The sequence below is a fragment of the Sapajus apella genome, unplaced genomic scaffold (genome assembly GCF_009761245.1).
Source record: "Sapajus apella isolate SASKATOON/1434 unplaced genomic scaffold, GSC_monkey_1.0 scaffold128, whole genome shotgun sequence".
In the NCBI taxonomy this organism is placed as follows: Eukaryota; Metazoa; Chordata; class Mammalia; order Primates; family Cebidae; genus Sapajus; species Sapajus apella.
Window position 1 is genome coordinate 3,952,968 of NW_022437068.1, and position 13,759 is coordinate 3,966,726.

The 13,759-nt window shown below is 46.8% G+C and overlaps 1 protein-coding gene and 1 long non-coding RNA gene across 2 annotated transcripts; both read right to left on the bottom strand.

Annotated features, from left to right (window-relative positions):
- Positions 1-654: 654 nt before the first annotated feature.
- MRPS25 (mitochondrial ribosomal protein S25) lies at positions 655-10,696 on the bottom strand. Its single transcript, XM_032262359.1, has 4 exons — positions 10,429-10,696; positions 6,985-7,091; positions 1,777-1,864; positions 655-1,084 (listed from the first exon to the last, which is right to left on the bottom strand). The coding sequence occupies exons 1-4, from the start codon at positions 10,560-10,562 to the stop codon at positions 892-894; spliced, it is 522 nt and encodes a 173-aa protein (XP_032118250.1). The 5' UTR covers positions 10,563-10,696; the 3' UTR covers positions 655-891.
- Positions 2,210-5,940, bottom strand: LOC116539422. The gene is made up of 2 exons (XR_004264037.1): positions 4,428-5,940; positions 2,210-4,113 (listed from the first exon to the last, which is right to left on the bottom strand). It is a non-coding gene; the product is annotated as an uncharacterized LOC116539422 (long non-coding RNA).
- Positions 10,697-13,759: the final 3,063 nt, after the last annotated feature.

The following is a 13,759-nucleotide window of genomic DNA, read 5'->3' on the forward strand; positions in this document are numbered from 1 at the left end:
CTTAGCATAACTAAAGTGATAGTAACATCAGTGTCTTAGGAGGAAAGAACTAGGAAGGCACTCAATAATGCATCACTCCCTCCTCCAGAGCTTGGTGTAAGCAGGGCCTGAGGTAGCCAGCAGATCCAGGCAGCCAGCTGCAGGCACCATACCCCAGCAAGGCCTCAAAGTCTCCACCAGGTGGTGTCTCCTTTCCTCCGTGGCCTACAAACCTCCCTGCTAATACACACAGTGGCTGGGCCACGGGCTGGTAGTGGCTGACTGGCCAGTCAGCATGTGCCTGAGTAAGGCTGGCCTGTCAGCCCCTGGGGCTCCTCCATCTCTGGCCCATGGCTAGGCCCCCCAGCAGGCAAGAATCATCAACTTTAAAAAGCAGCGCACGAAGGGTTGCCTTTGGATTTCTGAAAAATACCCCAAGGACCTGAATGGAGCAGCGTCCACACTGCCAACCACAGATAGCGCTAGCCAGACTCAACCATAGCAGCCCTTATGTTCTCCAGAGTAGGGCCCAGAGAAGATTTATGGTCAGCAAAGACCAGTGAAGGGTCGCAGGACCAAAACAGGTGTCAATAAGGTGGGGCCTTAACCTCCCAGGCCCAAAGCCTTTCCACTACGTAGGCCTTCCTCTTGCCTAGGACCGGATACACACCAAGCTGCTGTTAGGAAGCATTTTATTGACCAGTGGAGCATGGATATGCATTTAGCAGCTCAGCTGCAGACTCTCCTCTCCCCACATTCTTTTACACAGGTGTGTAAAGGGGACCTTTTATTGCAAAAAGGATTTCCAGAGTCTCCAGACACAGAACCACAGGCTTCCCTGGGCCAAAGTAACCCCATTCCAATCTCCCCATGGTCAGACACCATCACCCAAGCCCACAGTGACCATGGGCCTTAGTCCTGGGCCTTGGCTTTCAGGGCGGCTTTGTACTTCCCTGTCATCTCCTTGGGTAATGGCACCAGTCTGGGGCAGGGCACCTGCCCTTCCACTTCACAGATGCACTCCCGCAGGCAGTACTTTCGAGGGCCGAAGTTGGCTGGGTGAGAGAGCTGCTTTTTCTCCTCCTCCTCTTCCCTGAGCGTTTTCCTGCCAAAGAGCATAGATGTCAACCAAGCACTGGTGACTCAGCACCAGGCACAGGGGCCGTTTCTCAGCCAAGACAGCCCCACCATCCTGCAGGGACACCTGGATCTCCTGCCTTCTAACCTGCTCCTCACTCCCAAAGCCTATCCCTCCCTCCCTGCTGGCCCCTGAGGAGAGGAGTGCAGGAAGGCCTGCTGTTTGTTGTCCCCTCAGACCACTGGAGCAAGCCTACACAGTGTAGTCAGCCTATCTGCTGCCACAGCGGGGCCCACAGCTCTGACGAACAATCACAGGAAAAAGGAGCCTGAAAAGGCCTCTGTGCAGTTTCTCAAAGACAGACTTTTTTGGCTTCCCTCCCTTTCTGTCTCTTCTCATTCATGGAAAGAAAGACCTGTCACCAGGAGTCCTGGGGCTAGATATCTGCTAGCTCCAAGCTGAAATTCCCAGGAGACGGGTTAGCAGCTGCGTTTCAGCTTCCCGTCCCCATAGGAGGGAGAGAGGTGCTTCTCACACTGTACAGCCAAGAGAGATAAAGCTTACAGAGGTTTAGTGATTTGGTGAGCAGCCCCAGCTCTTGTTAGTGTCTGGGGTTCACTGTTAGAGAATCTTACCTCTCAACACCCTTCCCACCCTTTCTTTCTCAAATTCTCTGGGCTCAGAAGTTTGCTCCTTCCAGGTCAAACCAAACAACTCACTCAGTTTTCCCCAAAATTTTTCTAATGTGCTCCATGATCTCCTTATTGCTCTTGGTCTCCACATCCACCAGGACCTGCTCCCCAGAATCTGGAAACAGAAAACACAGGGCAGAAAAGAAGCAGAACTCACAGCACACTGGGACTCAAAAACTTGTAATGTGGGACTTAATTTTAGTGGCAGAAACATTTTAATAAGATAGATATATTTGTTCATATGATCCATAATCCCACCCTTCCTTTCTCCGTATTCCTTTAGACCTGAGCAAGTATAAACTCTAGGTATGTAAAAAAAGCATGCTATTTTAATAGAAAGACATTCCATGTTCATAGATAGAAAGACCCAATATTCTTAAGATGGCAATTCTCCCCAAATTGATGTACACAGATTCAATCAATCCAATCCCTATCAAAATCCCAGAAGGTGTTTTTGTAGAAATTTAGAAGTTAAGCCTATAATTCATACGGAAATGCAAACGACCCAAAAGAACCACAACAATTCTGAAAAACGAGAATTGTTTTTCAATTTTGAAAAACTGAAACTACTGTAATCAAGACAGTGTGGTACTAGTATAAGAATAGACATACACTGTAATGGAACAAAACTGAGTCCAGAAATAAACCCTTATTTGTAAGCCCAACTGCTTTTCAGCAAAGATACCAAGATGATTCAATGAACAAAGATAATCTTTTCAACAAACAGTGCTGGGACAACTGGCTATCTATATGCTAACAAGTGAATTTAGACTTTTACGCCACAACATAAAATTTTTTTAAATTAAAACTCAAAATGGGTCCAAGACCTAAATGTAGCACTGAAACTCTAATAAAACTTCTAGAAGAGAACATGGGAGAAAACTGTCATGATCTTACCTAGGCAAATGTATTTTAGAGATAACATTAACAACATAATCCATAACAGAAAAAAAGTATAAACTGAAAATCAAAAACTTTTGCAGTTCAGAAGACACCATAACCCACGGTCTGGGAGAAAATATTTATAATGCATATATCTGATAAATGACTTGTATCCAGAATATATTAAAAAACTCTCACAACACAATACAACAATCCAACTAATAAAATGGGCAAAGTATCTGAATGTATTAGTCCATTCTCGCATTGCTATAAAGAACTACCTGAGGCTGGGTAATTTATAGAGAAAAGAGGCTTAATTGGCTCATGGTTCAGCAGGCTGTACAGGAAACACAACAGCATCTGCTTCTGGGGAGGCCTCAGGAAGCTTCCAATCATGGCAGAAGGCAAAGGGGGAGGAAGGAGTCTCACATGGTGGGATCAGGAGCGAGAGAGAGAAGGGGGAGGTACCACACTTTTAAACAGCCAGATCTCAAGAGAACTCACCATCACAACCACAGTACCAAAGGAGATGGGGCTAAACCATTCATGAGAAACTGCCCCCATGGTGACTGGACCAGGCCCACCACACCCTACCTCAACATTGGGAATTACAACTGAACATGAGATTTGAGCAGGGACACAGATCCAAACCATATTACTGAATAAACATTTAACTAAAATTTTTTAAAGGGTGAATAAGAAGCACATGAAATGAGATCTCAATGAGTCACTAGGAAAACGCAAATTCAAACCACAACGAGATAAGCAAATGGCCAAAATTTTATAAGCACAGACGATACCAAGTGCTAATGAAGATGCAGGGTAACTGAAACTCATACGTTGCTGGTAGAAATGCAAACTTACTGCCACTTTAGCCAGTGAGATAAGACAAAATAAAGATTGGAAAGAAGTGCAACTAACTGTATTTGCAGATATTACAGTGCCTGTAGAAAATCCTGAGGAATCTACAAAATAAAAACTAATGGAAATAAGTGAATTTAGGATAGAAGGCACCTGCACTCAGCCTCAGCAACAGTGAGACCCCATGTTTAAAAAAAGAAAACAATTGATAAACTGAATTCATCAAAATTAAAATTTCTGCTCTTCAAAAGACACCACCAAGAAAATGAAAAGCAGGCCACAGACTGAGAGAAAACAGTCACAAGAAATTCTCTCTGACAAAGGAAATGCACCCAGAACAAATAAAGAACTCGGTAAGAAAGCAGCCCGGTTTTTTTTTAAATGGAAAATAGATTCAAACAGACTCTGTTATAAAAGAAATATCTGTGGCCAATAAGCACAGGAAAAGATACTTGGGAGGAATGCAAATTAAAACTCCAATGAGATAGACACCCAATGGAATGGATACAATTTAAAAGATAATTCGTGGGCAGAATAATGGTCCCCAGAGATATCCACATCCTAACTCCCAGAACCTTACACAGCAAAAGGGACGTAACAGATGTGATTAAAGTTAAGGACCTTAGGCCGAGTGCAGTGGCTCACGCCTGTAATCCCAGCACTTTGGGAGGCCGAGGCGGGTGGATCACGAGGTCAAGAGATCGAGACCATCCTGGTCAACATGGTGAAACCCTGTCTCTACTAAAAATACAAAAATTCAGCTGGGCATGGTGGTCCGTGCCTGTAATCCCAGCTACTCAGGAGGCTGAGGCAGGAGAATTGCCTGAACCCAGGAGGCGGAGGTTGCGGTGAGCCAAGATCGCGCCATTGCACTCCGGCCTGGGTAACAAGAGCGAAACTCCGTCTCAAAAAAAAAAAAAAAAAAAAAAAAAGACGTTGAGATGAAGAGACGATCCTGGATCATCCAGAGGGCCCAGGTTAATCCCACAGGTCCTTAAAACTGGAGCACCTGGACAGGCTGTGGCCAGAGGGAGGTGGAAGGATAGAGGGACAGCCGCATATGCAAGGTTGCTGGCTTTGAAGATGGTAGAATAAGACCACAAGCTAAAGAATGTGGACAGGCCCTAGAGTCGAGGAAAGACAAGGACATGGGTTCACCTCAAGCCTCCAGGAAGGAAGGCCCTGCTGACACTGGTCCCGGCCCATGCTGGACTTCTAACCCACAGATCTGCAAGACAATCCATTTATGTGAAGCCACCAAGTTTGGGGTCAATTGTTACAGCAGTCCTGGGGTATTAATGCAACTGACAACACTGGCATAAGCAAGGAGGCACTGCTGCTGGAACTCTAGCACCCTGTGACTGCAGGGCAACGTGGCACCATGGCTTTGGAAAGACAGTGCCTGAGAACCTTAAATATGTAGCTGCGCTGTGACCTGGCAGCTGCACTCAAGTATACCCCCAGGAGGCCTGAATGTCTCTGTCCAGAGAAAAGACCTGCGCAGCCTACGCAGACCGTTGCTGTAGCCTTCTCCTTGGCAGCCTAGAGGCCCGCCACTCAAACCTCCTGTCAAGCATTGAGCAAGTACCACCCAGGAGGAGCTGCTGAGCTGACAACCCTGTGGAGTACTGCTGGGATCTGCGCAGCACCTGGGCAGCCCATGTTCTCCCTGTCCGGAGACTAGAGTCTGGCCTTTTGTACCCAACGCAGGGCGAATGCCAATACTCCCAGAGCTGCGTCCTAACCTGTAGTTCTGGCGACCTTCCCTGCCCGGCCTCCTTACTCTCCCCATTTCTTTCAAGGTCTTCTCTCTCATAAATCTCATACTTTTAACTCTCTCAGCATCTTACAAAAACCCAGAGGGTCATCGACAGGCGAGTGGACAGACACACTGCAATACAGTCACAGAATGGAATACCACCCAGCCAGAAAACAGGAAAAACCACAAAACATGTAACCTGGGTGAATCTCAAAACATGAGTTAAAGACACAGGCATAAGAGAACACATACCATGAGAGTCTAGTTACACGACATTCTAAAACAAAACACATCTATAGTGAAAGAAGGCATAACAGGTTGCCTCTCGTGGAAGGGAAATTAACCAGAAAGTGGCACTAAGGAACTTACTGCAGTGCTGGGGCATTCTGTGTCTTGGGGCATGTACATAAGTGCACAGGTATGTAACAACAGCCAGAACCCATCCAGCTGCACGTGCTACCTGGGTGTGCCGTTACCAGCACACTGAGGTAAATTACACTTCAATAAAATTGGTTTAAAAAACAAACAAAGCTCACATGCACAAACTGCCACAGGACCACCCTTCCAACTTTGCCTGTTGTTTCTCACAGCACTATTTTTTTTTTAAGACAGGGTCTCACTCTGTTGCCCAGGCTGAAGTGCAGTGGCATAATCTTGGCTCACTGCAACCTCTGCCTCCTGGGCTCAAGCAATCCTCCTGCCTCAGCCCCCCAAGTAGCTAGGACCACAGGCATATGCCACCTATTTTTTTTTTTTTTTTTTTTGTAGAGATGGGGTTTCACCATGTTGCTCATGCTGGTCTCCAACTCCTAAGCTCAAGAGATCCACCAGCTTCAGCCTCCCCAAGTGCTGTGATTACAAGGATAAGCAACTGTACCACCAGGTCCACAGCACTAATCTTTTGTTAAATTTCTTGTTCATTCTCTGTCTCCCTCTGCTGGATATAATCTCCATGAGGGCAGCAGAAATCTTTGTGTGGCTTCCTGACATCCCAGCACCTGGTCTAGGAGACATGTTACATATTTGTGGAATGAATGAAAAATCATGGCCATTTTGTTATCTGAAGCATTTCCCAACCTACATTTTATTTGATTCTCATAGCCATGTAAGGCAGACATTTTGCCTTCAGTTGACAAATTTTGAAATGGGTCTGTTACTTGCTCAGGATCAAGGTGTCTGAGAGCTGGGCCAGGTTAGCTGCCCTCCTGGGTTTCCAGCAGGCGCCTAACTTAATGGAATAAATATCACTTAGCACCTGGTCCGAACATTAACAGCATCGTGTAAGTGCACACAGTCCTGAGAGGACACACACAGCACTAAGACAAAGGGGTTCTGGGAATGTGTGGGAGGTCACTGTAGGATGCAGGGAAGGCTTCCTAGAAGTGGTGCCCATGCTGAGCTTTGAAGGAATTTTTTTTTCAGCTAAATGAGCAAAGAAAGGTAGAAAGGGGATTCCAGGCCAGGAACATACTTGAGGTGTGACAAGGGACACTGGAAAAATTAGCCTCATGGTGTGAGGCAGAGGACAGGAAGAGATGAGGTTAGAGAGGGAGAGGAGTCCAGACCTCAGTGGCTGCTGTGTGCCTCAGTATGGGGGAGCCAAAGGTGCCAGGGGTCATGGACACACCACAACGGCGCGTGCTGCAGGTCATCCTGACGCTCCCACAGGAAGGATGCAGTCTCTCCAGGCATGTCTGGGACAGCCCCAGGACCATGGCGGAGGACCCACTCACCTAAGTAGAAACGCAGAAAGGGTGATGGTGTCATGTTCTTAAACATCATGATCTGCACCCAAGGATTTTTGTATTGAATCTGAGGTATGTTGAAAAATACAAATTTCCTGCAAAAGGGAAGAAATGAAACCTATGAAACAGAGTTTTTAACCTAAAATTTTACACATAGGTATTTTTCTAAGGAGAAAGTCCAGTGCTTTCATCAGATTCTCAGAGGACCCTGCCCCACAAAACAGTTGAGAAAAACAACTTGCAGGGATCCTCTTAGGAGATTCCCTGAATGGCGTGGGGACCCCTGATCAGGCATTTGAGGGGAAGGAAATCTGTATCCCAACTTGCACTGCAGGCTAACCTAACCCCAGTGCAAAAGCACAACTGAAAATGGAACTATGAAAGGCACTACGTGGTGATTTGTGTCATGAAGACGAGGTATAAACACGAGTGGCAGTTCATGGAGCTGTGTCCTTACTGGTGTGCGGCGTATCTAGGTGATACCACAATTTTAAAATAATGAGACCAATGGATTTATTTACACATGGGGGAACATTTTTATAATTTAGGAGTGGAGGAACACCTTTAAACTTATAAGATTTGAACATTGATTCATACTCCAAAGAAAACAAAAGGCCTTGCAAAAATAAAAATAAAACATGCATAACCATAGTATTCTATCTGGCTCAACTGTGAATAGCACTTACAGAGTAATATTAATCTGAACACTGAATATTGTCCTATACAAAATTTGGAAGAATAATATTGGGAGGAGTGGGAGGAGGAGTATGGAGGTTTTGGGGGTGAGAAGTAGCAATGGTGGTGAGAGCACTAAGTTCTCATATTCTGTAGTGCCAAGTCCACAGATAACGCCTAACACTAAAAATCAACAAGTAGCTCTCAGCCAGGTACAATGGCTCACACCTGTAATCCCAGCACTTTGGGAAGCCCAGGCGGGAAAAGTGCTTGAGCCCAGGAGATTGAGACCAGCTTGGGCAACATAGGGAGACCCTGTCTCTATAAAAAAATAAAAAATTATCTGGGCGTAGTGGTACATGCCTGTGGCCCCAGCTACTTGGGAGGCTGAGGCAGGAGGATCACTTAAGCCTGGGAGTTTGAGGTTGCAGTGAGCTATGACTGTACCACTGCATTCCAGCCTAGGCAACAGGGCAAGATCTGTCTCAAAAAAAAAAAAAAGTGGCTCTCTGAAGATGTTGTTTAACTATATGCATATAAGACTGTAAATAGTTAAGCCTTGAAAACTGCTGCCTCTAGGGGAGGAATGGAGGCCTTGGAGACCCCCACAGCACACAGGTCTGGGAGCTCAAAGGCTGAATTTACCTTCCAGGGCTTAGGATGCCTGTTTAGTTTCCACTCCACTGCAGAGGAACCCAATGACACAGAACTTTTTACAAATAAACCAGGACATAGCCAGGCAGGACTTTCCCATACTTTAAACTACTAGGACAGAAATATAACAGAGATCTTATAATGGTTCTTGCTGAAACACAGGAGGAAAGTTAACGATGGCAGGAACCTTGAGTTAAGCACTGCCTTTATATGTCAGACATTTTGCTAAGCATCTGACTCTCCAATCCTCAACAACCCCGGAAGGTGGGGTTCTGCAACTAAGGAAACTGAGGTCAGAAGTAAACGCCCCAGGTCTAACTGGGCTCATTAGTCTGGCCTTCGATCACACTGTTCTGTCACAATCAAATTCACCCTGAGGCTTGCAGGCACTTCTTAAGGGTAGAACACCTGGTAGAGGTTAAGTAGGAACTTGGCCCTTAGATACTAAACAAGGCAGCTTCCCACTTCCCCCAGCAGGTACCCAAAGAATGGCTGGTCCAGGACTGCAGTACAGGTCACAGGCCCAATGGGGCAACTGAAGTGCTGAGGGCACATGAACGAAGAAGGGCTGGGGATTAGGGGAGCAGTGCGGCTAGCCAGAGCAAGGCAGGCTGACTCCAACCCGCGGGCACAAGATCACAGAGGGCACAGGTGGCACAGGCCAGCCACTACCACCAGGAACAACGAAACAGCGAATGACTGTATCCCATTTACCTAGAGGATATTAAAATATTTGAGAATGCGAGTAAGAGGGTCATAGGCTTATTTTGATTGGCCATTTAAAAGACAGAGATTTACATAAAAATCTGGATTTCAGCTTCTTGACAAATCAGAAATTCTCCACAGAGCCCGCAATGCCAAGCGATGAAGGGCCCTCTGGACAGGGCACGTGTTCTCCAGCTCACTGAGGGCCCCACCGAGCCCCCCCACCCCTTCTCATGATCTGCGTGGCAGTTGCCCTGGGACAGAGATGTGCACAGTTGTGCAGCAGGTTATGAAGGAGTATCTGGGTGCCCATTCACCCTAAGACCAAGGCCAAGTCTTCCAGGAAGCCGTCAAGCCAGCTGATTCCAGGCAAGCAGGTCTAAGCTCTCAGATTCACCTGCGCAGAGCAAATGGCTAGGAACTGGCTTCCAGCTCTTGAAGGGCCACGCAGTGAAGGTCCATCACAAGAAGTTGCTCCCCGCCCCCACGTCTCATTTTGATCCATCCCACACATCCAGTCCCAAAGTTTCTGCGGGTTAAGGCTGTCTTCCCCCATCACTGATGAACTCGCAGCGCACAGCCTAGCACTCAGAGGGTATTCAATAAATGTGGAATTCATACCTGAAGACCCTAAGGACTGCTTACTGCAGCCTCAGGGTCAATCAAAACCTTTCACTAGCCAGCTGCCATTCAATGAGTCCCTACTCTGCTCCCAGCTGAAAGACATCCTAGGAGTTCCCCGAGTCAGGGTAGGGTCTGAGGCTGCACAGCTGACATAATCACTTCCTTCCAAACCTTGAGTCCCCAAGGAAGTACTTTCACTTACTCCGGGCCACACAGCCCGGCTCACCGCTCACTGGCTGGCACGGTGTCTCGTGGAGCCTCAAGTTACTTAACCTCTCCGTCCGCTTCCCCAGCCTTAGAGGGGGGATAAGCTGGGGTTTCTGTAGGCATCAGAAGAGGGAAAGAAAGCGCGAGAAGCATTCGGAACTGTGCGGGACAGGATCAGTGTTTGCCGCTATTTTTCTCTCATTTTATCCTCAGATCCGTCCTGGGGCAGGGGTGTCACCCCCGCCACCCTCAGAGGATCTGCAGCTGCCCCTCCCCAGCGCTTGCCTTGCTGGCCACCGGGGCCAAGGGAACTAGTGGCCTCCCTCGGGTCAGCCTCGCCCACCGCGCCAGTGGAAGGAAATCTAGGAGGGGAATTCTTGTCCTGTCCCCCAAACCTCGTCAGGACTGCAGCCGGCACGGCAGTCTGGACATCTGTAAAATGGGGCGCCACAAGGGGAGGCCAGCCCCGGGGCTGAACGGACGCCCAGCGTTGGCTCCCTCACGTTATCAGCAGGCTAGCACGACTAACACGTTACGGCTCGCCAGGCCGCCGGGGCTGCTACTGACCTGGCGCCCTCGCCCAGCTCCCCGCGCGTGTTGTAATTCACTGTCATGACCTTCACGGAGTCCTTGAACACCACGTTCCCCTGGTTAAGGTATTGGAGGGTACGGCGGATGGGGAAGCGGCCCTTCATAGGCATGGCGGTGACAGTGGCGGGGCCGGCCTCACGAGCCGCGAGCCGAGCAGCTACAAGAAATTTATTACCTAGCACCCGGCGCGGACCTCACGCCGCTGGGTTCCACTTCCCGCGCAGACGCACAGGAGACACTTCCCGGCGGGCAGCGCGCGCCGCGGAGCAGTCTGGGACTTGTAGTCCTGTCGGACGGCCTTGGACTACGCGCGGCGAGAGCGGCCGTGTGCATCTTCGCTTTAGGATGCCTTCCCCTTGGAAAGTTTGGATTTTCGCGTCCTATAAATTGGTCATTTCCCCACCCACCCACAGGAAAATATTTTTACATAGGCTAAAAGTCAGACATTAAAATAGGAAACAATCAGGAGGGCTGAGTTTGGATACCAAGTCAGCTGATAACGTGCAATTGAACCTAAAGTCCATTTTTCTCTCTGAACATCTCCAGTTTTAACATAAAGAGTTCAAACTGCACTTTCTGACATTGACTTAAACTTCTTAGCAAACGAAAAAAGATAGTTTGGGATCACTTCCTTCCTAAGTTCAGCCACTCAACAGCTCTGGACCTCAATGTCTCATAAACTATGGATGAGATGCATTTTCTGCTGCCAGGCGCGGTGGCTCCGGCCTATAAACACAGCCCTTGGGGAGGTCGAGGCAGGAGGATGGCTTGAGATCAGGAATTTGGGACCAGTCTGCCCAACATGGCAAAAACTCCATCTCTACTGAAAATACAAAAATTAGCCAGACATGGTGGCAGCGCCTGTGGTTCCCCCTACTCAGGAGATGAGGTGGATTGTTGAACCCAGGAAGTGGAGGCTGCAGTGAGCTGAGATCGCACCACTGCACTCCAGCCTGGGTGACAGAGTGAGACTCTGTCTCAAAAAAAATAAAATAAAATAAATGAAGAGATGCATTTCTCTTTATCAAGTACTCTTGATCTGAAAGTTATTTCTCCTTCTCATTTGAAGAGTAATTTTGCCAGATTTAGAATTATAGGTGTTAATTTAGAATTCTAAGTTAATGAGCCCATTTAGGCATTCTTCTTTTAAGGTTTTAACTTCTAGCACTTCCTTTTGATTCTTAGGGTTTTTTATTAAATACTTCACTCTTTTTTTGCTTGCATGGCTTCTAACAAATAATTAGCTACAATTATGTTTATAGGTATGACAGCTTTTTCCTCTAGCTTATTTCACAATTTTCTCTTGGTGTTTGGTTTACAGGTTTAGAATATGACAATGCAGAGCTAAAGATGTTTTGTATTTGTCCCACTTGAAGTTCTCCAAGCTTCCTGGTTCTGTGATTTCATGTCTGTCATTAATTTTGAAAAGTTCTCACGCCTGTAATCCTAGCACTTTGGGAGGCTGAGGTGAGTGGATCACCTGAGGTCAGAAGTTCAAGACCAGCCTGGCCATCCTGGTGAAACCCCATCTTTAAAAAACAGAAAAGTTAAGTTCTTGGGCGGGTGTGGTGGCTCACGCCTGTAATCCAAGCACTTTGGAGGTCAAGGCAGGCAGATCACCTGAGGTCGGGAGTTCAAGATCAGCCTGACCAACATGGTGAAACCTCATCTTAAAAAAAAAAAGTTCTTGGCCATTTATTACTTCAGATATTTCTTCTTCACTCTTTTCTCTTTCTAGTATTCCAGTTAAATGCATTTTACATCTTCTGAAATTGCCTCATAGTTCTTGAATATTCTGAAGAGGGTGGCAGAGGGTTCTCTTTGCATTTTAGTGGGTAAGTTTCTGTTGACCTGTCTTCAAACTCATTGATTCTTTGGCTATAGACAGTCTACTGATAAGCCCATTAAGGCATTCTTCATTTAAGGTTTTAACTTCTAGCACTTCCTTTTGATTCTTAGGGTTTTTTGTTTGTTTTGAGACAAAGTCTAGCACTGTCACCCAGGCTGGAGTGCATGGCTCGATCTCTGCTCACTCCAACCTCCACCTCCCCAGGCTCAAGCGATTCTCCCACCTCAGCCTCTCAAGTAGCTGGGACTACAGGTACTCACCACCACGCCTGGCTAATTTTTGTATTTTTAGTAGATGCGGGGTTTCACCATGTTGGCCTGGCTGGTCTCAAACTCCTGACCTCAAGTGATCTGCCTGCCTCAGGCTCCCAAAGTGCTGGAATTACAGGTGTGAGCCACTGCACCTGGAATGATTCTTGGTTTCTGTTTACATTACCCATCTGTCCTGGTCTGTTGTTTACTTTTACCATTAGATCCCCCTAACATATCACATTTTAAATTTATTGTCTGATAATTCCAACATCTGAGTGTGGTTCTGATGTTTGGTGTGTTTCATCTAATTGTTGAGTTTTTTTTCTTGCCTTTTAGCATGCTTATAATTTTTTTGCTGAAGGTGGAATATCCACTATATTGGGCCATAGAAACTGGGGTAAATAAGCCTCTAGTATGAGAACTTATGTTAATCTGGCTAAAAGTTGAGCTGCATTTAATGTTTGCTATAGTTGTAGGTGTCAGAGTCTTCCAGTTCCTCTAGTGTCTTTGTGTTTATCTCCTCTTGCCTTTGGGCTTCCCTAGATATTTCTCCTTAGAGAGTCTGTGTCTTGTATCTCTTCTAGCTGTAATTCACTGTTACTATCCTAGAATCGTGGTGGTGTGGTGGTAAAACATGGAGGAAGTGAAGCATTCTACGTATAATCTTATGATTAAATCTCAGCATTTTTTTATTTTATTTTATTTTTTTACTGAGACGGAGTTTCGGTCTTGTTACCCAGGCTGGAGTGCAATGGTGCGATCTCGGCTCACCGCAACCTCCGCCTCCTGGGTTCAGGCAATTCTCTTGCCTCAGCCTCCTTAGTAGCTGGGATTACAGGCACGTGCCACCATGCCCAGCTAATTTTTTGTATTTTTAGTAGAGACGGGGTTTCACCATGTTGACCAGGATGGTCTCGATCTCTTGACCTCGTGATCCACCTGCCTCGGCCTCCCAAAGTGCTGGGATTACAGGCTTGAGCCACCGCGCCCGGCCCAAATCTCAGCATTTTAATGGGTCCGTGTCCTTGGGATGTGACCTTCACAAATATTTTTTCTTTCCTTTTTTTTTTTTTTCTTAAGGTGGTGTCTTGCTCTGTCACCCAGGCTGGAGTACAGTACAGTGGCACAATCACGGCTCACTGCAGCCTCTACCTCCTAGGCATGTGCCACAACGCATGGTTTATTTTTGTATTTTTTGTAAAGATGA

Coding starts and splice junctions, on each gene's coding strand:
- MRPS25 (XM_032262359.1), bottom strand. CDS start 10,562: ATGCCTATGAAGGGCCGCTTCCCCATCCGCCGTACCCTCCAATACCTT. Junction 7,092..10,428: donor GAGCTGGGCGAGGGCGCCAG/GTCAGTAGCAGC, acceptor TCCCTTTTGCAG/GAAATTTGTATTTTTCAACA. Junction 1,865..6,984: donor CTTTCTGCGTTTCTACTTAG/GTGAGTGGGTCC, acceptor TTCTGTTTCCAG/ATTCTGGGGAGCAGGTCCTG.